Source organism: Gavia stellata, chromosome 4 (genome assembly GCF_030936135.1).
Source record: "Gavia stellata isolate bGavSte3 chromosome 4, bGavSte3.hap2, whole genome shotgun sequence".
In the NCBI taxonomy this organism is placed as follows: Eukaryota; Metazoa; Chordata; class Aves; order Gaviiformes; family Gaviidae; genus Gavia; species Gavia stellata.
Window position 1 is genome coordinate 56,715,959 of NC_082597.1, and position 23,926 is coordinate 56,739,884.

The 23,926-nt window shown below is 42.3% G+C and overlaps 1 protein-coding gene across 4 annotated transcripts; it reads right to left on the reverse strand.

Moving 5' to 3' along the window:
- Positions 1–648: 648 nt before the first annotated feature.
- XPNPEP3 (X-prolyl aminopeptidase 3) lies at positions 649–23,525 on the reverse strand. Of its 4 annotated transcripts, XR_009483962.1 has the most exons (12): positions 23,449–23,525; positions 21,638–21,754; positions 18,715–19,122; positions 16,671–16,873; positions 15,753–15,815; positions 14,520–14,633; positions 12,024–12,109; positions 11,189–11,372; positions 9,558–9,678; positions 2,337–2,462; positions 1,683–1,781; positions 649–967 (listed from the first exon to the last, which is right to left on the reverse strand). XR_009483962.1 is itself a non-coding variant. In XM_059816847.1 (11 exons), exons 1-10 carry the CDS (start codon positions 23,507–23,509, stop codon positions 2,365–2,367), a joined length of 1,455 nt encoding a protein of 484 aa, XP_059672830.1. In that variant the 5' UTR covers positions 23,510–23,525; the 3' UTR covers positions 1,728–1,745; positions 2,337–2,364. The 4 variants fall into 4 exon arrangements, 3 of the variants coding, with proteins under 3 accessions (XP_059672830.1, XP_059672831.1, XP_059672829.1); XM_059816847.1 differs by lacking the exon at positions 649–967 and having other exon boundaries at positions 1,728–1,745; XM_059816848.1 differs by lacking the exons at positions 649–967; positions 1,683–1,781 and having other exon boundaries at positions 2,286–2,462.
- Between the last annotated feature and the right edge of the window lie 401 nt (positions 23,526–23,926).

The window sequence follows — 23,926 nt, forward strand, 5'->3', positions numbered from 1 at the left end:
GTGACAGGATGGAAACATCTCCTGCCACAGTACGTGTGTTACGTGTTAAATATATTATAGCTGGATCAATACAAGTTTACCAAGTGGGATGGAAAAAATTTGGAAGTACGTGAAATTTGTATCGCGCCTGTTAGATTTCAAATGCGAAGCAAGAACAGCAAACATACATTGAAGATTTCAAGGGAAGGCCTTTGCTGTTGAGGAAGTTAAAGTGAGCAAATGTAACAGAACACAGTTTCAAGGATGAGCCTTTTCTGCAACACCAGATCCCGAGTCCAGAACGTAACCTAACAGACAACATCAATTCACTGGCTTACTCAGTTCTCTCCCTTGAACTCACTCTCCAGGATTTGGATTTTTTCTTTCACTTTGCATTGGCATGAGTAGTCCGAGATCTGTAAAGCCACGTGATGCAGGGAATAAATGGGAAACTTAGATAATGTGTGGACTATGCTTGTGTCCTGCAAAATTGCTTATTTTATTGGTACAAATGTGATGGCAAAAAGAGGGGCAGGCCCCAATGTAGTATGGATCCAGTTCCAGAGGAGCCACTGTGCAGCCCCTTTTGCAACTTTACATTTAATTTTTTAAACACACAAAGATAAAAAGGAGATGGCACTATTTACCGGAAGACTTTATTTTCTTTTGTGTGTGTGCGCATCTGTTCAAGATCTTTTCTATGGGAGGAGAGCCATACAACACATATGTCTCTTCATTGCTTATTTTCTTCCTTTCCTCTCTGGTTCTTTGTCCTTCTGGGTTTGCTTTGCTTGCTATACTGTGAACGGCCCTGTTGTGCAGCTCTGGGGACTCTGAGAAATGCAACTGAAGGAGGACATGAAGTTCAGAGTTGTAGGCATTTTTATAGAAGTACAGTCACAGTTCCACTGTTGAGGCTAAACTGAACCCAGAGCAGGTATCCAAGCTCTTCATTAAACAAAGTTGCTCCTTATCCTCCCTGTAATGCCTGTTGGGAAGGGTGGGGGGCAGGCAAAAAAAGGAAAAGGTGCATAGATTTTTAATGATGGGGTGGTTAACAGCTGGAGCAAATCACTGAAAGAAACAATTCTCCATCTCATCCTCCTCCCTCCCTCAGCCTTCAGATCAAGGCTTGATGCCTTACCAAGGGATCTGCCGCTGTCACACACGAGCTACCAGGCTCAGCACTAAATTGAGGAGGTAAAATGCATTGGCTGTAATAGGAAGGCGCTGAAACGACTAGATCAAAGGGTGCCTCCTATCCTTTCATTCAGTGACTATTAACCAAATATAGGCAATATTCTAGAGGATTTTCACCACAGTGCTCTATTAGCTTGTGACTCATTAAAAATGGAGTCCTTATGAAATGTAGCATTTGGTGCATTTCTTGTCTTAAATGAGCTTAGAGAAACAGCTTATCAGTCTTCTAATTTATTATTAACATTCACTAAAATTTCAGAGAGAGTTGCACACTGGAGGAAAATAGTTCTCATATCTAATTGCTGAGATTAATTTGCAGTTATCAGTATATTAGGAGTTTAGGTTTGCACTACAATCATCTTTCTCATTAATTGCTGCACTTGTTCTATTTTATTTCTCTAAGAAACTAAGTTAGAATGATACATTTGGGTTCAAAACTCACATAGTTTACAGTTTTTAATTTCAAGACTAATAATCACATCTTTCAGATAGCACATTCTCACCTTTTTTGGAAAGGCACTTCTCAGGTGAGAATCACAGAATGCTGTCTCCTCAAAAGCCTCATACTGCAGGGAAATTACATTATAAAACTGAAAAAAACTCTGAAGATGGAGGCAATGTTAAGGCTAAATGACAGTGATTTACAGTAAAATATATTACAGAGATAATGCCATTACTCAAACCCCAAGAATTATAATCCCTGGAAATTCTAAGGTAAAATTAAATTTAACAATAAATCCAAATAAAGCATAGAGAAATGAAGAGTCAAATATCTAAACAATCTTAATTATGTTGGAGAAAATCTCTTCTACATCTCTAACTAGCTAGAAGTCACAACATTTGTTTGCATAATATGTGTGTGTTTGTGTATACATATACACACATGCTTTTGAAGATGAATCATGTATTTCCACTTTATACTGTGAAAGTTCATTAGAAACCTGTCTCTGTTCTGCAGGGAAGGGCAAAAAAAACACAGCATGCCTTTAAAAATCCCTTAATCATATCCAAGTCCACAAATGTAGAACTATCTCAATATGTACTGTATATTTTTCCCTGGTTACAGTCACCACAGTAACACCCATGTAGCTGTTATAAAGCTCATCTCCTGGAAAAAAGAGCAGGGTAAAGCATAAATTAGAAAGCAATATACATACCAGATATCTGCAATGCATCACAGGAACCTCAGCGGTACCTTACGGAATCTGACAAGTAACATGTCAGTGCAACGAGCACACCAGAGGCTACGGCTCTTTCGGCTGCAGACTGGTACCTCAACAAGTCTAGAGGGGGAACAGTTAGAAGGACAGTTTGAGATTTAAGGCCTCCGTGACAGGGGCAGCTGCATGGGGATGGGAGGACTGGAGATTCCTGAGCTGTCAGTAGGGCCGTGTCTCTCTGCCCCTCTGAGAACGAGAAGACAACATGCAACTGGGCTGAAGGAGCATATGCAGTGTGCAAGGAGTCAGCCAGACCCGGCTCCACAGCAGTTTCAATCCCATGATGGGAACTCTCCTAATCCCCGATGCCGTATCAAACCTTGTCTATCCAAGAAGCATCGTTAAAAATGTTAAGCGGTTACTAGATCAAAACGGGATCCTGATGACACATTAGGACAACAGCACAGAAATGCCAACACAAATGATAAACTTCAGCGAGGCCACTCAATGGAAATGATCGGTCTGCCAAAAGGAGGTAAGAAAGGGTGTTTGTAGGCAGTATCAGTTGCCTGTTTTTGTAGCCTGGTAAGAGACCCGCACTGAGAAAGCTTAAATCCCCACCCCTTCTGTACCATTAACAGCTGTGCTTTCTCTGAATGACTACAATGCTGGCTAACATGTCCACGAGAGAGATGCAATACTATTAATTACAGAGGTATTGTTTGTAACTCCCATAGGCAGAACTGACATGTGTTGCCCTCTGTGTGCACAACAGACTAGAAAAACCGAAGTATATTATCCCCTAACTTAAAGCGCTACCTTTCTGAGTAAAAGATTCGCATGACAGTAAGTTAATCTGACATATGCTAACCATTTCCTGGTACGAGAGTCAGACTGCTTAATCTTAACTGGGATCAGTGGCCAATCCCATTTTGCATTAATCTCTCAAAACTGGACAGAGAGGCAGAAGCCCCATTCTGCCTAGGAATAAGAAGCAGCTGAGCCTCTCTCCCCCTCACACAATATTGTTCATATTGGCCCAATTTACTGACAAAAAAAGCACAGTGAGGCTGTTTCCCTGGAAAGAATTGCATTTCACCCAGTTTTTGCTGGACTGCCAACTTCTCCTAGCTGATTATTGAACCACAGGCTGAGCGTTCCCACCTTCTGCTGCCATGATATTCCTGCCCGAATCATGAAAAAAAGAGATGCCTTTAAAAAGCCACAGGCTCTTCATGGTCTTCAGAAAACCGACAAAGAGCTTCAACCACTGTCAGTTCTGGCCCACCACAGCATGTCCCAAGAAGCTCCCAAACCGAGGCTGCACATCGCTCCTGCAGTGCTACTTGTTTCCCCAGCATCCAAGGGGAAGGAACATACTGAACCCTACAGTAGCCATTCTCACTCCTGGGTCTACAACCAGCTTTCTTGTTAACTTTTTCTTTGCTCAAAGCTCTGGTCATCAAGCTTACCCAGATAGGAATTATTTTTTTCTTCGCCCTTGTTAATGGATAACTCTGTCATGATAGTTAAAAAGGCATACGTGCTACGAGTCAGCAAGAGAAGGTAACACGCATGGAGGACCTGGAAATTCTTCCTTGTTCCTTTCTGCCCATCTTTTCAAGAGTCTGGTTTTGGTTAGCCAAATATTGGGTGGTGCTTCAGAGAAACAACCAGGTGGGCTGACGCATAACTTGTCCCAGAAGATAGGAGTTCATTGCTCCGCTTGTTGCTAGTGAGGAAGGCTCAGAGCTGGCAGCCAGTTAAGACAGCAAGACAAACTCCAAGAAGGTGAAAGCAGCTGAAGGGAAAAATTGAGCACCATTGAGCCCACCATGTCTCACTATCCATTTTAATTATAAATTCTGCTTTAAAATGTAAGTTATTGTTACACCTCTGAAATACAATGAATTTTGTAAGTCAGACCCAGTCCTAGAGCCAGCATTGTGACAGTGTCCAAATGATGATTTTTAATCAAGTGGAGGCTGAGCATGCATGTAGGGAGCACACATAACAGAGACACTGTTATGAACTCAGAAAATTGTAAACTTAGATGCAGTTTAGATCTGCATACTAAGGAAAAGTTGCCTATATAGGCTTCTAGTCAACTCAGTTTAAAAGAAATCAAAAAATGACAATTTATTGCAGTGCAGAGTTTTGTTACCCAATTACACGAAGTATTAAGCATCTCATCATGATTAAAGCATTTTTGTCGTTTATGGCATAGATTTTTTTTCTAAATTTAACCCTGACTCTTTTTGCTTTATGATAATTCTCCTGGGAGTAATTACTAAATTTCCATAGTAGTAATTTGGGTAGCATAAGAGTGTGTAACCTCAGCCTTGCTCCCTCCATCATAATGAATATTTTGCCTAGAAACATACTTTTCCCTTTCATATTATTTAAAATGACACATTATCAATAACATGAAACTGCAGAAAACTCTCTCATATGATAATTCTATTGATTTAAAAAAAATAATAATTAAACTACCTGTTAAGACCAAGTTCATCAATACAATCTGACTCCTTTGTTCCCCGCTCCTGAGTAGGGCAAATCAATCAGGATCTCCTGGTTAGCATAACCAGTTTCCCAGAGCTGTTGCACCACGCTGAGAATATACTGAATAGCCATTTTATACCCTGTTGTTCTCTCCTTGCTCTCATATCCACCCGCACACATCCCCACAGCTCTAAATCACACCTTCTCCTGGATCTTCTCTATTGCATTCCACATTCCCAAAAACCTCCATCACCATTCTCTTTTACGTGCTCCCTCAGTTTGCTTCTTCCCACACCATCAGGTTCCTTTGCAAAACAATGCATGCAATTTTAGGAAAGACATACTGTGTTTTTCACAGATAACATATAGAATGCCAAATTGTATTAAATGCCAAATTTATTTCCACTTTGATAACAGAAGCATATCTGCAAATTAGCATCTCCGCTCAGACTCTGCTTCAACAACAGGACTTTGCTACTAACTAGTTCTCTGCAAGGCAAAGCAGGCCCCTGGTAGAAAGTGAAATGCGAAATCCAAGAAAAGCCTCCCGGGCTTCCTCTGTAAGCAAAGAAGTTTCTCCACAGGGATGGCTGGCTCTCATTTTCTGTCATACTCTGATGCCCTTAAGACCTGTGCCACAGTTGCAATAAAATCTCTCCCCAAGTAAACTTGCATATACCTCAATTTCTCTTTTGCTTCCAGTGATCCCACCAACGCCCTCATCAAGCAGCTGGCAACTTGCGCTGCCACCGAGAGCTGCTCCTGCACCCACGTGGTTGGAGTGAGAAATCTCTCCTGTGGCAGAGACAGACTGTAAATGTGGCAGCATGGGATTGGCGACTGGGGAGGTACACCACAGGTATGTGCAGCTGGAGAAGGGATTCTTTAGAGTTTCTTGACGAAGGTCATGTAAAATGTTCATGGATTTGGTTGTATTCAGGGGACACTGCAGCATGTGTGTAGGTCCCAGATGATACTCTGATTATCCATCTCTCCAACAAGTGAGAAAAAGCCTTCAAAAATTTAGGTTGATAAGACTGAAGTTTAATACATTCTGCAAAATGCACTCTTCATTACATGGAACAACAGATTCAAAATATTAGCAGCAGTTTATGCTGAAGAAATGGCTGAACACTGTGGAAGAATTACAGAATATGGAGCAACACACAGCCTAAATCAGACATGTGGAGCCTAGTGGAGCACAGCGGCCCTAGCAGATCCATTACTCCCCACTCAACAGAATCACAAACACTACTGACAGAAACATTCATCTGCAACATTTCTAAGATCTATCAGTGTTTACAAATTGCAGGATTTTCCTGAGAGGGGTAAAAATTAGTGTGTGCCTACATTTGACAATGTTATTTCAAGTCCAAGATAGGTTACAGATGATTTCTAAATCTCCCTGAAAAATAATGCTTTCTGGAGGTGCTTACATCTATTTAACAGCCATGCAACTTGATGGCCCGAGAAACAAACTTTCTACAAATTGTTTTATTTTAAAAATAACTTTTTTTTTGTATTTCAAAGGCTTATTTACAGTTAAGTACAATTATTAACTCTGTTAGGTACATGGGCAGATGCGCAGATCAGCACACACACGTAGCTCTCAGCTTCATGTTATTTTAAGCTGCTTACATAGTTCCAAAATCCAAGATTTGTCCCAGTTGACATGGCTCTAACAGGTGTAATAGGAACAACAAATGTGTTATAGATCAAAACAACAAAAGTATTCATCAGTTCTCTGTCCACATTTAACAAGTCTTCCTTCTAACAATTTACACTGCACGTACCACTGTAACGCATAAGAAGCTAACAAACGCATCCAAAGATTAGCAGATTCTCTTAAAAAGGTGAAACTTGATACACTAAACTCTGTAAAAGCATTTACTTTTTGTCGTGTTTAAAAAATAAAATTTTGGCATGTCTTTGGCTGCCTTTCAAGTGCCAAATTCAAACCCCACTGCATGTACCCAGCTCCCAATAAAAGCAATGAGAGATGCAAGACACTGTCCATTTGGCCTTCACTAACTGAAACACACAAAAAAAAAAAAAAAGATATAAAAGAAACCCCCAGATTTTGCTAGAGGTTACACAGCAACAGAGCCAGAGGTCAAACTCAGGAACCGTAACTACCTTCCCCACATGCTTCTGACTACATTCACCATGGGGAATTAGGGCAAACCAGGAGAGAGGCAGTGACGTTGATTAGAAAGAAAAGTTGATTAGGAAGCAGTGATATTATAGTGGGTCAAAAATAGACAATATAGGAAGAGAAGAGAAAAAGAAAGAAAACTGAGAACAGATGAAAAATACTGAAAGCTACCATCAGAAAGGAAGTAAGATGATGTGATGCAACAGCAAGCATAAATAAAAGGAGATGCACTGATGAGATGCATTTTTCAGACATGTTAAACAGCTGATTGCCAAAATATTTTCAGTAAATACACAGACACCATGTTTGCCTCTAGTAGGTGTATTTACAACTGCATACAATGGCCTGGGTGGTAGGCTGATGTTGAGGGAAGACAACTCTTCTCTTTACTCCTCATCCATCCTAGCCCCTAATCACATTTGCAGCTGCCTCAAAAATATCACAGAGCCTTAGTTACTGACTGCACTTGGCAAAACCCAAAAGGCAGCTGTGACCATGCCCTCAGAGTTCTGAAATGGAGAATTACTTTAAATTCCATATAAAAGCCATGTAAAGACTTGAGACTCGCCATAGGGCAGACTCTTCAAAAATACACTGCTGAAGTTGCTGGCACTTACAGCATAAACCAGAAAGGTGCTGTGACTGTCCCAGAATGGGATGCTTTGCATCTAGGTGACAACCAGCAGCTCACCAGTGGAGTCCAGCACAGTCAACACGGCCCTGCTTCCCAGGGTAGAGGCAGGTTCAAACCAGGAGACTGGAACGGACATTTGGGACAAAAAGCAGGGAATATGAAAGACAGCAAGAATGGGTACGTCCAACCTCCTAAGCCCTATCTGTCTATTCTGAAATTACCAAACACTCCATCAAGCTGAAAGACCAGACGAGATGTTTCTCCCTGCTGCTGGCCTATTTTGCATATGCCTGAACAAGGTCCAAACACATCCTTATTCTTAAAATGCTAAAAGCAGTCTCCACAGGTTTCAGATAAAACTACCTCCCAACCAAATCCACCTTCTTGACTACCAAACCCCCTCCTTCCAGGGCTCTGTCAAAGCTGTCTGACACACTTTATTCCCCCAAAACAGCATTTATCAAAGCTTCATTTTTAAAATCTGACTGTTGTGAAATTACTGCTAAAGGTAAACAACAGGGCCCTGGTCTCAGCAGTTGCACCTGTGTGTCTGGAGAGGGATCAGGCAGAAGCCCTGCTGGTGGCACTGACAAAATTCATCCCTCCAAGGGCGCCAGAACATCTGGATCCACACAGCAGAGACATGAATCCACCCCCATGTCCTATAACAGCTCAACATCAGCACTAACCAAGTCAGAAGGAAAATGCACGCAAAAAAGGTTGCTTTGCTTTTTCATCCCGCAGTACCCAAGCCTTTTGCATTCCACTTCCCAGTCTTTGAAATAGCCAATAACTGTCCACACCCTCCAACACTTGACAACTACAGCCAGCTACAGGGATCTGCATCCCTGGAGGGCTGCGTCTCCTGATGAGGATGAAAGAGGCAAAGAAGGGGCATCATGAGCTGCGGCCACAGATCTGCTCTATGTGGTAGATCTCCTTGGGACAGTCAGCAGACATGATGAAAGGCGCATCCTCTGTTATCACAACATCATCCTCAATGCGCACACCAATGCCACGAAACCTCTCTGGGGCACTTATGTCATCCTCAGGGATATAAATGCCTGAAAGAAGAAAGGAAATTAAAACACACAAGACTCTCCAGAGCAACACCTTTCCCTTACTGCACCACCATGATAGCATGGTTGGATTTTCAGCAACATAACATGACTTTGATCCCAAAAATTTTTAATAAGGAAAGCTACTCTCTTTCCCCTCACTCATGGCAGTTGGTAGGCAAAGAAAGGAAAGTGTCCCTCAGTGCCTACAGACACTAGCTTGTTAATAAAACCCTCCACAATTACAGCTGGCCTTTCTGCACTTCTTGCTCTCAAAGCTATGTTCACAATGATGGTTTTAACAATGTTCTGAATAGACAGAGAGAAGAGCCAAGCATTTAATATCAGTTTCCAGCTGACAGCTCTAAATCCAGTGACAAGCAGAAAGAAAGGTTCATTGCAAAATACCTAATTTGCAAAGCTAAGTTGTGAATGCCTGTACTTGCAGACTGCGATGCTTGAGACTTAGAGTACCAGTAACTTGTAGAAGTTTAGTCACAGTAACACAGAACACAGCACAAGTGAATTGACCTTGCTTCTCTGCACTGTGATTGATCTGTGCTGCTGTGGGTCAAACACTAATAGTCTGAGGTCTACACTACTCTGCTTCCTGCTGCACAGACACTTTCTGAGAGTTTACTCCCACAATTTGTTACTTTGGCTGTGTTTGGGAGGGAAATAGGGTCTTCTAATACTGTAATGACTTTGGGAGGAGAGTAACTTAGGGTTTTCCAACACTGTAATAATTTTCAATTTCCCCAGAAAAGACCTGAATGCTTTGGTCCGAGGGACCAACTAACTACTGAAAGCAATATTGTTATCCTCAGTGTTGCATGTTTTTGTCCACCACTGACTGCGTATCTTTTTACCTGGTTCAATGGTTATCACCATGCCTGGCTGGAGCGGCAGTGATCGAGATATATCTGGGGTATCGTGAACATCCATGCCCAAGTAATGGCCCACATGATGTGGGCAGTACTTCCGAACAGCCTAGGAGAAGACAAAACCAGTGTCACAGAGGCAGTTAAACACAGGCCAACCTGTTGTTCCAATACAAAAAGATGGGGAGAAGAGACAGAATAGTTATGTGCTTAACTAGCAATCTTACTGCCGTAACTAGGCCACCAGGGGCTGCCTTCCATTTATCAGAACTGGATGGCCCTCAAAACCCACCAGTACCAGGTACCTATTATGAGCATATTGCAGACTGCCCTTCCCCCTCACTGAAAAGAACAGCTGAAGCCCATCACCACCTCAGCATGTCAGGCAAGACTTCAGTTTTTGGCTCACTGAGCTTTGCTGCCCCAACCCTTTCCATCCCTTAAACATCCAAGACCTGCGTTGCTCCCATCAGCAGACCCTGACAACTGGCAGCAGCTGATACAGCTGCTATGTGATGTGGCAAAGAGGTCTCCTATGCACAACAGAGCGAATGCTGTGCCGATTTCACTCGGTAGCTACAGCAGAATTTCAATACACCTCTACAGGACACAGACACCACCTCCCCTCCCGCCCCATCCTATTCCTTCTCCCTCCAGAGAGAAGCTCCTTGACAGCAGGAATCAAAGAGCTAATTCCTCCTCTGCCCCACACTCCTCACATTCACAGAGGACTAAGCTGCAGATGCGGGTCTCATCTGGCTGTGCTGCCGCCTACCGAGAGAAACCGGCACGGCAGCCTCCGTTCACAGGCGAGAACACGGGCTGTTAGTGCACTGACACTGCAGGACAATTAAATCTGGCAGAAAGCTGTCCTGCTGCCAAAGGGGTAGTTCTGTCACCTGGTTCCGTCATCCTTCTTGTATTGGCATCAGCAGTCATGCAGGTTTGCAGTGAGTGGGACTGGATAAACTTCTCTAACTGCAAACTAATCCTACTTTATCTGCAGGTTCAGCGCTACGGCAGACCAGTTTCCCAGTCTTGTTCACCAGGTAGCTCTGTGAATCCCAGTACTGACACAAAATGGTGCAGAAGAGGCAGCAGGTGGAATGACTAAGAAGAATGGACTGCACCTTTTGGTGGCACTGCAGATTTAAGTTACTTAAACAGATCACAAAACTATGAATAATTGCCTACAGCTAGACCTGGAGGCAGAATTTTGTGTTAGTACCAATGCCTCCATAGGCCCTTTCAGACTGTACTCTAAAGTTGCATCTACACTAACAAGTAGCGCAGACCAATAGGAATGGATCTGCAGAGTGAAATAGCAAGTGCTAAAGAACAAATATTCACACTGTGTGCATATAAGACTGAGGGGTTACTTCAGACCAAATTGTGCGCTGAATGGTTGAAACACATCTTCAAGTTTAGCCTTGTTCGAGAGAAATCCAGTCCTGTGCTGAGACCAGCCCACAACACAAATTAAAGCACGGTGCATGGCGACATTTAGAAGATACATCTCAAAAGCACATTCCCAAGCCAAGCTAAAGACACTAACATAACCCAAGGAGAAAACAATCAGGCCTAGCAGGGGGAAGCTGGAGTAAAAAAACTTCAAGTACCGTGAAGAAGTGGCTCTCAGTGATGCTGCTCTTTATGATCCCCAATTCTTTCAGTTTCTGTCCAATAAGGCTCAGCATAAGGCTGTAGATATTTTCTAGACACATTCCTGGGGAGCAGAGGCTCAGGCAGGATTTCTGGATATCCAGGACAGCCTGGTATAGTTCTGCTTGGGGTTTGGTGAACCTGAAAACCATTGAGAAAAGGAACAAAGGACATTCTCACAATTAAACCTCTACCTAGAACCTATTTTGGGGACAGATACAGTTCAATGTTGGAGCAGGGAAAGTCAGAAAGGAAAGCAACTGGCTCCTCATATGACATGCCAGACAAAGCATCACTGCAACATGCCCTTCAATACACTGGGTAGAGGCAGGGTTTCTCAGCTGACAACCTAACCCCAAAGCAAGGCAAAGCTACTGCAAGAAAACAAATGCACTTGAGCCTAAACATACAGGAATCAAACACAATCACAGGAACATCACACCAGCAAATTCACAACTGACAGAGCCACGTACAGGTCAGCTAAACGCCTGTTTTCTTACACACAACCAGAGTCAGGCACCGCTGAATATACAAAAGCCCCCTCTGCACTTTACGCATGCTGTAATAGCTGGAAATAGCAGTAATCACACACATTCATGCAGTGATTAATGAGGCAATGGGGAATACAGCTTCTCATACTGAAAGATTGGTTTATATAATTGCATTACTCTGAAGAATCACAAAATGGGACATGTTAGAACTACTCACACGAAGATTAAACATACATACACTCAATCCATCAATTATTTAAGAACTCCTCAAAGTTCTTCAAACAGCCTTATTGCAGCATACCTTCCATTGACAGGCCAGGTACGCGTGATGTCACTTACGTAGCCGGAAGACTCACATCCACCATCTAGCAAGACTAGTTCACCATCCTGGAGAATAACAGGAAAAAAATGCCCTGTGGGTCAGTCTGACTATTAACTGAATTGATTTTTCTGTCTGAGAGCAGGAAAGGAGATTATGTATTTATTTTTGCAAAACAGCTGCAGAGATGTGAATTCCTTTTGCAGAACAACACCCCAGGTCCTACTGATCATAAATAAACTGTTCCAGTTGGATTGTTTCTCAGCAAGGTAGTCTCTGACTGTTATGCCTAGCTACAGCCTGAACTCTTAACATGCTGATTTTCAAACACTTCAGAGTAAAAAAAGACATTTAAAACTATTCTGCACTCTGAGACATCAGTCCCATTCACACCTGGATCATTTACTCCAGCAAATTACACCAGTAACTCCTTTCACTACAAGTTCTCTGCTAGTGACTGAGACAGAAGGGTTTTGCAACAAAAACATACATTTCTGAGCTACCCACAAGATCACTAACAACTGAAGATTTAGCCTTGTCACAAGGTAGGAGGACCCAGTAAAATCACTTCTCTGACAGTGACTACTGATCGCTACTGTAAACGCACTATTGAATAGCTGGTACCATCTTCCCTGTTCTCTTCTGGGACTTTCTTGACCGGTCTAAGATGTACTTCTAAACCTATCTGGTGATGAAGAAAAAACTTTTGGAGATGTGAACTTCCAATTCACTTCAGCAAAACTGTTCCATGTCAATTAAATCACTGACTGCACATCTTCCAAAAACCCAAACAAAAAAGACAAAGGGCCAGGAACAAAACCATTGCCTTGCTTTCCCTCCTTTAAGGGGCTATCAACAAATAGAGCAGTGAGATCTGTGAGAAGTTTGGATTAAATTCTCTGTGGATTTGCTTTACATGTAATCCAAGGCCTTTTATAGAGATTCAATCCACAGATCTGTGACTGTGCCAGCAGCCATGATGTGGAATGACAAGGACTAATTCTAGCATGTTAAGGGAAAAAATAAGAAACAGAATTTCACTGCTAGCAGTACTTCCAGTGCTAGCTACTATCATTGTGTACAGTTAAGAGCCACAAACACTTACACAGTACATAAACTAGCAATGAGCAGATCTCACTATCACACTGGACAGGCCATTAACTATCCATTTAAATTGTATTTTTAACTTTTTCAGAATAGCTGGTTCAATTATTTAAGTAAAATATGAAATCATAGCACCTGCTCTCTTCCAAGCAATTAAACAAGCTAAGTAACAATTTATTGGTTAAGGGAATTCAGCCTGTGGTTTGATTGTCCAGTAAGGGCCTTATGTCATGCATCTTGTTTTCTTTAAAGTTGAGTCCACTAAGTGGCGGACTGAATGAAGTCCACATAAGGCCATAAGCAGCCTGCAGATACCTTCCAAATTAGACACTTTGTTAGCCTATTTGGCAACAAGATCTGTAGGAAGTAGCACACAAAGGAAAAGAGAGTCAAGTTTATGGGTTTAACCTCCTACTTAACAGTTTTGAAAAAAGTGACAATCATTTAACTGAACAACTTTAACAGAAGCAACTGATGTTACATGAGCACACCTGACCTTGGATGACAGTACAACAAAGGAGGCTTCTTTCTGCCAAAAGCAGCCTGTCATGTCTTTTGTATGTCTGTCTCTGCAGATCATTTCAAGGTCTGCTAGCATGCCAGCTTCAAGAAAAGACAATGCTAGTGGGAAAGTTTCATCCTGCATTAAGACAGAGGAAAAATATGCTCCTCTGAAAAGTGAATCATGAGTAGAGCAGTAGGGGAACAATGCTTCTGAAAATACTTATCGGAATCTAAAGGTGTATTGTCAGGAAAGCTGGATAGGGTTCAATTCAATAATGTGAATCTTCAAAATAAGACAAGACACATTAATTTACCTAGAGCCATCTGATCCACCTCTCAACACTTAACACTGGTCCTTTCCCTCCTTGTTCCCCTTCCTTGCTTTGCTGGCCTACATGGAGTCCAAAACACTTTTCAGCTTTGCCACAGCAGGAATGTACCTTATGTTGCAAAGCAAGGCCAAGCAATGCAAGTGACAGTAGAAGACCCCCACAGTACCTTCACTCTGCCTGCTGCAGTGGTCCCTCTCTTTTGTGAGGTTACCCAGCACTGTACACTGCTGCACACAGTGTGGGAGCAAACGTGCTTGCTAAATGAAGTTATTTGCAAGCTTGTTTGCAACTCCTCCACTGTTCAGAAAATACTGCAGAAAGTGCAAAGAAGAGAGAAACAGACTAGACTGAGTGAAGTTAATCTTTCGCTGACAGTAAAATTAACCACGGCAGGATGCCTTTCCCCTGCTCACTTGAAGAGATATATTTAAGTGTTTTGATCTGTTCAGTCAAAAAAAAAAAAAGCAGCTAAGGGACATATATGGAGACAGTGTGTCACAGCACTGCATTTTAAGTTACTGGACAGCATATGGTTTACCTTGATGAGCTGATTGTTCTTCACATAGTGCAAAGTGTTTGATCTATTGCCACCAGCAACAACAGGGGGGTAGGCCAAGATGTCAGCACCACGAGCCCGGCACTCAAATTCAAACTGGAATACCAATTCAGAGAGGAAGAGACTGTTAGTGGTGATTTAGGTGATTAACTGCCCTTGGGCTATTCTAACTCATGTCCTACAACTGTTTTCTTAATTAGTACAACACAAAGTGAAACTGGAAAGTGAGTTCACTAAATGAAAGGAGCCATGAAGGTTTTCCAAGAACTGGAGGAAAAAAAATACAGAACTATCCACTTTTCAAGAGAGTGTTTTAAGCCTGTGTCTGGTCTCATGGAAGCTCTTCCTGGTGCAAGCTGTTCAATACCGTATCAAACATTCATTATGTTGTCCAGGTAAGGATTTGTTCTTATATAAAGTAATGCTCTTAGTTGCCATACAACTTTGTGAGTTTCCAAAGATCCTAAATGTCAGCATGGCAACAGTCGTGTTTTGCTGTTGTCTTCTAAAATTACGAAGTACCAGCATATTTATAGCAGTATCTATTTTCTTGACTCTGTTGAACTAAGAATGTTTGAAAGCATGCACTACCTTGATGTCCAAGGGAAAAAAACAACAAAAAAAGGCACTGTAAGCCTCAAGATCTATTTTTCTTGAGTGATGAAGCTGACGAAAGCTTGAAAATGAATAAACTTATATCTATAAAGACCCTCTATATCCTCAATATATTAGTAACAGGCCTTTTCTCTAATTACCAAATGTGCCGGCCAAATAGTTCATATTTTGTAACTGAGAGGCATCTACACTGCTTCAAAATAGCTGTGGTAATCTGATGTAGTAAGAGGCTAGAGTCAAGAGAAGCAAGCTTTACAAACAGGTGTTATAACTACTTAAAATCTGTACAATAGAACTGTATTGTAGAATAAGATAATAACTGTATCTCTGATGGTTTAGCAGGTTTTGTATTTAAATACAGTAGAAAAAGACATCAATAGCAGATAAACTTAGACAACTACTACATTCCTTCAGTAAGGGTATGGGAAGTACAGCTGAAGAATTCCTCACACTGAATTTTCTGCACACCCTAAGAGTTGGGTGAAGGACAAATGTGCTACAGTAGGAGGCGCATTATAGAGAGATCTGACATTTCTAGTTTCCTGGAACGATAACCCACATCCAGCCCTTCTATCTCATCTCCAGCCATGAAGTACTCACCTTTGCATACAGAAAGGCTTCATCCACTGGAGATTTGCTGGCAAACATTGTCTCTATGAAAGCCTATGAAAAACAAGGGCCTTTCAGTTAGCAAAGGAGCCAAAAATTGAGAGAAGTTCGTGTGGGGTGTGGGTTTTTTTTTTTTTTTTTTAAACTTGCTATCTTTTGAGGAAGGCCTAAACGAGAGGCAGTGGAAAATGTAGACTGCTGTCAAGACTAGAAGCAATTAAGCTCTGTTTCCCATGAAACTACATTTAGGGGCTGATTCACTCTGGTGTTTGAAAAAGGATTAGATGATTGAAGCTGATCCCACAAGTTGCCTCACCTATGGATTCCCTCGCGTGTAACAGGAGCACCCTGTGCAGCTTTTCCTTCAGAGAAGGACAAGCTGTGCCTCTCTTCTCTATTTGGCTATCTATTTTAATAATAATTACAGAAACATAATTGCATTTGAGGTTATCTGTCACATTCGTTTAAAATTGGCCAATAAGTTCAAAAGGAATAAGGGAGAATTCGGAGACACACACAGGCAATGTGTTCACAAAAAACCTGTTTGCTCAAAAACAACAGGATAAATGGGAAAGAAAATGGTGTGGGGAAGGAGAAGGGAAGTTGGGAAGAGAGTAGAGAGGCTACCCCTGCTCCTGAATACATACTGCTTTTAAACAAATCTAACTGCTGCTGGCTTTTCTTCATTGGAGTTACACTAATTGAGAGAAGCTGGTAGTCCAAGCAGTCTTCCTGTTTCTCCTTGTCTTGTGGAGGGAGCTGAGCCCAGCCAATGGTTGAGACACAGCAGTTCAGTAACAGATTAGACCAAAGCTATTCTTCCAACCCATGTCACCCCATCAACAAACCTCTCCCCTTTCTTCTTTAAAGGAATGCACTGGTTCATTTGGAGAGCACATGACTGCATACCTCTGCTGTCACCCGTCCAGCTATCTTCATCCTTTCAATCTCTGCAGGAGATTTGATCAGTCGAAGGTTTTGTACTAGATGTCGGATGCCCTGGATGTGGTTTTTGTTCCGAGCTTTTATCTCAGCCAGGGGCTGCATGTAGTGAGAGTGCAGCTCTGTATGCACTGGTTTCGTCAAGTCATACCAAACAATGTCTGTCTCACCTGGAATACAAAACAAAAGCTGACACAGATGAAAATAAATGTAGAAATGTTCTCCCCGTACTGAACAAACTCACTCCTCCTAAACTAGACCTGTTGCTATATTTGAGAAATTAATTTCCTCTGCATCTGCATTTACAGACCATATAGACACTTTCACTGTCACAGGATACTAGCAATCTTTTCAAAATCTGGAAGATTACCAATGCATAGCATGTAGATTTGACAAATCCCCATTTCTTTCAAATACTGGGTTTTACCATCATCGCTGAATATACGTGTCCTGCACAAATCCATTCAGAGTTTGTGTATCAAAGTTGCACTTGTGTAAGCTAAGTAGCCATTGCACTGCAGTGGTGTGTGTTCTGAATCACTCTCTCATTTAGCCTGTCCCCTCTGAGGCTGTAAGGCAATTTACCCTTTACCCATCGCATGGAATCAGGGTCATTATCAGCTATGCTTCAGAATATCTTTGGGGAACGACTGCTTATTTCAGCCATTCAGAGAAGGTAAACTTACTGAGAACAAACATATTTACCTATGTGGAAATTTATTTAGAACATCAGAGTTAGCACCCACATTCTCCCCACAGGTGTGTTTTAAATGGGAACGAGTAGAAAAACCATGCTGAGTCACATCTAAGGTCCACCTAGGCCCTCCTTCTTTGGTGACAGTCGCCATTAGCAGGTGCTTACAAAAAGTCTCCAAGAAACCGGGCATTTATGAAAGAGTATTTCCCTTAACACATCCTCCCCATGTCTGTTTTCTTCATTTCAAGGCTGCATCTTCATAACAGTGACTAACTGCTTTTCATGGACCTCTCCCCCACAAAACTAAAAACTTTTGAATCCATTTATACTTCTGACATTCCAAACCTTCCATGAACGATCTACAACTTAAAACTTACAAGGTGTCAAAACCTGCCATCTGATCATTTTACTCGATGTTCCCTTTGTTTGTAAATGATGAAAAACAGCAACTAATCATTCCTACTCATCCTCTCTGCGCTTTCTATAACCATACACATCTCTCATACCTTACCTTCTGTTTTCTCTTTTTCAAACTGAGCAGGTTTGTTCAGCATGTATCTCACACACACTCCATACTTTTGAGCGTCCTTGTTGTCCCTTCTGTGACTTTTCTATTTTCAATATATCCTTTTTTGAAACAAAATAACTAGAATCCAAGGTGGTATTCAAAACTCCAGCATTCACTCAAATAAATAATTTGTGTAATCCCCCAAGCACTTGCCATTTTTATATTGTCATAAGCCTTCAGCTTCATTTTATAATGTATTTAAGTTCACCCTGGATTGTAAGTATTGAGGCTACAGGGTGATGTTAAATGCAAAAGAACACATCTAAAGTACAGCAATGTCCGTATTTCAAGAGTAAGTTAACACGTAGCTAAAAAAGGTGAGTGGACTAACAACCTCCCTGTGTGGATCATTTTCCAAGTCTATTACGAATAAAATACCTTCAAGTTTCCTATGCTTCACCTGGCTCTGTCAGCAAAAAGATATGACTAAAACAGTAATACAGTTTGGGAGGCTCTCTTGTTTACCATGTTCCTTACATTTCACAGATGTGCACACTGGCATTCACACGGGCACACAAGAAATTCAGATGGGAGGAAAAACTATTGTTTTCAAAACTATATTTCCATTGGTGACCCTCAAGAAGCTAACAAGAACTTCCAACTGTCTTTGTCGCACTGTCATATCGCCTGCATCTCCCCAAGCTCATGATAGTCTTGAATTGGTGTCACAGACCACCTTCCAAACCCATACCATTCAGACCCTGCAAACCATATCTCATCTCATTCCCTTTCCATTTTTTTGTTACCTTTCAGCTTGGCCACCAAGTGCCTGAACTCCTCGATGGTGTAAGCTTCATCTACTCCTGTGAGAGCAATTGCCCCATCCGTGCCTGATCTGGGCCCATCCCACAACTCTCGGCTTGGATCTCTCCGAGGCACAAAAAGTATGGCCTTGTGGGAGGGCAGTGCTTTGCCAGGAATGCTCTGCAGCACCAGGATGCTGTCAGGCTCCTGGAACCCACAGAGGTACAGGAAGTTAGTGTCTTGGTGGAAAACATAGGGGATGTCATTGCTCATGTAGTACGTGGGGTTGGATAGCAGAATCACTGTGTGGTCCAGTCCACCCCAGCCATGGGCTTCCTTCTGGATCAACGCCATCAGTTTGTGTCGGCGAAGAGCATATTCCACCTGTGACAATCCTGGGGTTACCTCTCCTATGAATACAAAACAAATCAGATTGAGAAATTCAAGGCACTTGTGATATTTTACTAATTGCAAGCCTGATTCCTGCCTACTCCCTTTCATATGCATGGCTTCATTGTGGTCCCTCATTAGCCTTTCCATTGCTCTCTCATGGATCTCTTCAGCTCCCATCCCTACAGCACATCCTCACTCAATCTGCTCCTCCATCAAGCAAAGACAGAAGTTTATTTTAACAAATCAGATTTTCTGTCATGTATTTCTGTGCAAAAGCAGAAATCACAAAACCTGGTAGATTTAGACAAACATCCATGTTTTCAGAAAGATGTGTAAAAAAAGAGGAAGGGGGAAGGCAAACTGGACTTTGACTGCTGAAAACTGATGAGTTTTACAGCATCTGGACATTGAACAGAAGATTACCTCCTGAGGTTGAGCATTAATTTCCTCAGATAAAGCTAGAATGTCTATTCAAATACACACTAAGTCAACTCATAAAGTAACTAGTTCTAAGCCATAAGGGGTGGATTGAGTGTTACAGATACTGGGAGATCAGGCAGAAACACAGAGGTTGCAGAGTCTAACCAGTCACAAGACCACCGGCAGAAAGAAACCACAAACTGCAGGCTGGCAGTAGACTCTGATTTAGAGAAGGAATTTTCTCCAGGGCAGATGTAGCTTTTCTCAATAATTAAAAATTTGGATTTTTCCAAAGTTAAATACTATATTCCTAATAACTCTAACTAAACAAATGATCTCTTAGATGAAAGTACATTTTAAACTGCTCCAGTCACAAAGGATATGAAGTACAGCGCTCAAGATACTCACCAAAACCACACTGAAGTTGAAAGAACAACCAAGAGCAGCTTAAGTATGTATTTTTAAAAATGTGAGACTCCTTAACTATGATCTAAATTAATATGTAAGCCTTAATCAGTACTTTGACTAACACTGTTTTAACATAGATTGCATTTTCATACCATTAACTTTCTACTTTCATAATCTTTTCTTCCTCTTTAGTGTATTACGCAGTGATAATTCTAGAATAAAAATTGAAATTTGAATTGTACTGTAAGTGGATTCTTGCATGGGTGGGGAATTTCTATCCAGAATGTTCTTCCTTGACAAAATAGAGTTTAAGGAAATCACATACGTTGTATTTGCATTAAACTTCACATCTTTTCAACAACATACATCCCCAACATCTGTTTTTTTGTAGAAGTATTTAAAAAAAAAAAACCAACAACCAAAAGCAAAGCCACCAAATTTATTTTACTCTGTAGATCTAGAAATGACAGAGAACAGAAACTTTTTTAATGCAATCTGACCCCACATTTCTGCAATATTATACTGCAAATTTCCTATGCTCCACTGCATTCCGGTCAGCTTTCTAACTACCACAAACAGTCCAGTGAAGTTTAGAAGCTGCAACAGTGTGGAACATGGGAATCCCATTTGTCTTCCAACTGTGAGGCCTGGAAATTCTCTCTGCTTTAAAGGCATTTGCTTTTTAAAACAATAATTGCAATGAAACAATGTCATACTATTTTAAGGAAAACACCATTCCTTTATTAAATGGAAAATTACTATGGGCAGCTAAAATTCATCTCCAGTGTTTCAGCTGTGAGTACTTTTAAAGTGTCAGCCTCATTTACTGGGAGCTGTTAATCAGTGCCCTGAGCAACCTGATCTAACATTGAAGTTAGCCCAGCTTTGAGCAGAGGGTGGACCTGCTAACTTCCTGTGGTCCCTTCTGACATGAATTATTCTACAATTAAATATAGAAGTATATGGTTATATATTCATCTGTTCTCCCTATATACCTATCTATGGAAAAAGAACACAGAACCAGAATTTTTTCTTGGACATATTCTTGAATATATTTTACTTTCAATTTTTCTAGATTTAATCACTATCATCTCATACCTAAATGCTCACTTTCACTAATCTCATAAAACTGCACAACCTCAACTTCTCTGTCATTACTACCTTCTAACTTTATAGCCATAAGTCTCTTTTTCTTCTTTTCCTCACAGCTTGAACACTCTTCTGAAGGGTGTGTGTTCTTTAGACAAGTGGTGTCCAACTCTCAGTGAGTCTCCCCCCAGTCTTCTTTTCCAAATGACACCTTTATTTTGTGACTCACAGGACATTAGATATGAAGCATTCTGGCAGTTTTACTTCCACAAAGGACTCTCCCTTAATATAAATTATGTTGTATTTGCAGGACAATGAACTCCCAAGATGCCACTGCTGTGAAAGCTCTGCAGTACTAAAGTCAGTGACAAGAAGCACCCCATAAGAAAAAGGTAAAAAGCTAACATGTGAAGCCTATTTTTGGAATTAGTATCATATCAGACAAGAAAATTAACTACTAAATATAATTACTGCCTAATGAAGTTAATCATAAACAGTTGAAATCACAAACACCTGTATGATGCAGCAAATCAATACTCTGTCCTGGACATCTCAGAAAAAAATAGAGGCAAGAAATAATACCAGTGATTGGCTTATACAGGGCCTGAACCTAACCTGGTTTGAGAAGGTGTGGGTGTGTGAAGGGGCTGGGCTGGCCCAAATACCGGTTTGGAATCTTCTTCTGCTGGGCTGGCTGGATGGAAAATCTTCGGAGAACACACGACTTGCAAACTAGAGGAAAAGAAATGCACCATGTCAAGGTAAAAGACCTTTCCAATTAGCAAACTACAGAATTAATTACATTCCAGTCATCTGACTCTTCATAGCATTCATTCACCTTATACGACATAAATATCCCTCCTTAACTTCTCAATTTGTTGTGTACCACAAGTTTATGAAACAATGTGCACACAATTCAACTAATGCTCAAATATTCGTAAAACAGATTGAAAGAAATTAACGTATGTTAAACCTGACAATCCAGTAAGAAAAAACAGAAAACTACTTTGGTTTGCACATGCCCAATTTCTACACTTGGTGTTCTCCCTCCCTTGCTTCCCTCAAACACCATAGGGCTTGAAGCACACCACCTGTGTATCATCTTTTCTTGACTATGTCCTCAAAAAATACCACTCATATGGAACAATTATACAGTTTTCAAGGCCTTTCCAGGTATTTTTAACTAATAATGCCACAAAGAAACCATGAGATAACACATTTATACAGCAATGCAATTTTTTTTCTGTATGAAATATACTCAAGAGTCCCTGCTTATGTATTTAACTTACTTGACAGCAGCATTAGCCAAATTGAAAAGTTCCTCAGAAGCATACAGTTATGTATCCCTCTTCCAAATCCACACACAGCCAAAGCAGACAAGTTTTAAAGAGAATTACAAGCGTGCATTTGGGAGCTGGGGGTGTGCACGATAAGATAAAAGCTAAAATTAAATATCACTGTCACAGACTTTACCAACTTTGGAAATCTGTCATAGCGTTTCACAGCTGAACAATTACTTGTGCCTAGATACAAATAATCAGACACATGGAAGGAGATGCCACTCAGTTCCCTAACATGTACCAGCTGATGCTTTGGAAACTGGTTCTCTTTTATGTCACTTACCATGTGCCTACTACAGAATCAATTCATGCTGCCATAGCACGGCACTGGATTCTTAGAACAAATGCTAATCAACTCTTCACTAGCATAAGCAAGTAAAAACACAAGCAGAACAGCTGCCTGCCTTCAGGGAGCTGAGACTCAGAAAGTTACAGCAGAACATACAGACCACAGATCTTCTGCGGGAGCCAGTATGACTAGCCACTAATTGAAGATTGACATGACAACCGATAATGGTAACATAAAGCATTCACTATGTGATGATTGACTGGAGTAACAGTCTGGAGACCCAGGCACTGAAACATAATTACAGCTTTTTGTGCAGTTTAGAAAGAGACGGTTTTCACTGTTTCCCTCCACCTACACAGAAAGCAAACAGGATACCTTGCAACGAGACAAGAGAACACAACAGGCATTAAATAAAGCAATATTTTGAAGACAGCAAGGAGCTTTCCACATCGTTGCTTTATTTTTCAAACAATAAGCCGTTCTTCCCTCGGATTCAACCGCGACTGGGGCTACAGCTTCGCTGCCGGGCAGAGCTGCTTGCCCGCGCCCCTCGCACCCACAGCGAAACGGAGGGGAGGGGAGGGCAGCCTCACAGCCCGCCCACCCCCGAGCGCCGCTGGGGGCAGAAGCAAGGGCTCTAAGCGGCGATAATGCCTAGCGTGCCCCGGGCTGTCAGTTACCAGAGCCGCGGGGACGGAGGCAGCCACGGGCCCGCGGCTGGACAGGGCCCAGCGGCACGGAGCGAGGCCGCACCGGTGAGGTGAAGCGAGGCGCGTGGGGGAGAAGGAGTCTCTGACCTGAGAAGCCGCGCCAGCCCCTCACCGCCGCGACAAGCCTCTGGGCCGGAAGGCGCGACATGTCCGAGGGACACGGCTAGCGCGGGGCTCAGCCAGCCGGCCGCCCCCACCCCCACCGCCCGCCCGCCCGCGCCGGCCCAGCCCGCGCATGGCGGGGCCCTCCCCCGGCACGGCGCCGCGCGCTGACACCATCAACAAGCGCGGACACCCGGCGCCGCCCGCCCCTCCGCCAATGAGCGGCGCCACACCGGGTTAGGCGCCCGCAGAGGCTGCCTGTCTCGCCCATAGGAGAGACGCGAGGAGGAACGCGAACCACGGCAGGACTGGAGAAGCGGGCGACAACGCCGAGGGGGAAAGCGATGCCGCGCCTGGCGGGACTCGGCCGCTCGGCAGCCACCTCCTCTTCTAGAACGTTCCCGCCGCTGCGCGGGGGCGGGGCGGGGCCAGGCCTCGGGGTGGGCGGGGCCAGGCCCCGGGG

Excerpts from the sequence above, each read along its gene's own strand:
- XPNPEP3 (XM_059816846.1), bottom strand. The coding sequence starts at position 23,509 with ATGTCGCGCCTTCCGGCCCAGAGGCTTGTCGCGGCGGTGAGGGGCTGG. Across the intron at positions 14,634-15,752 it reads AAGCCTTTCTGTATGCAAAG|TTTGAATTTGAGTGCCGGGC; the intron begins GTGAGTACTTCA and ends TTGGTATTCCAG. Across the intron at positions 12,110-14,519 it reads AGAACAATCAGCTCATCAAG|GATGGTGAACTAGTCTTGCT; the intron begins GTAAACCATATG and ends GTTATTCTCCAG.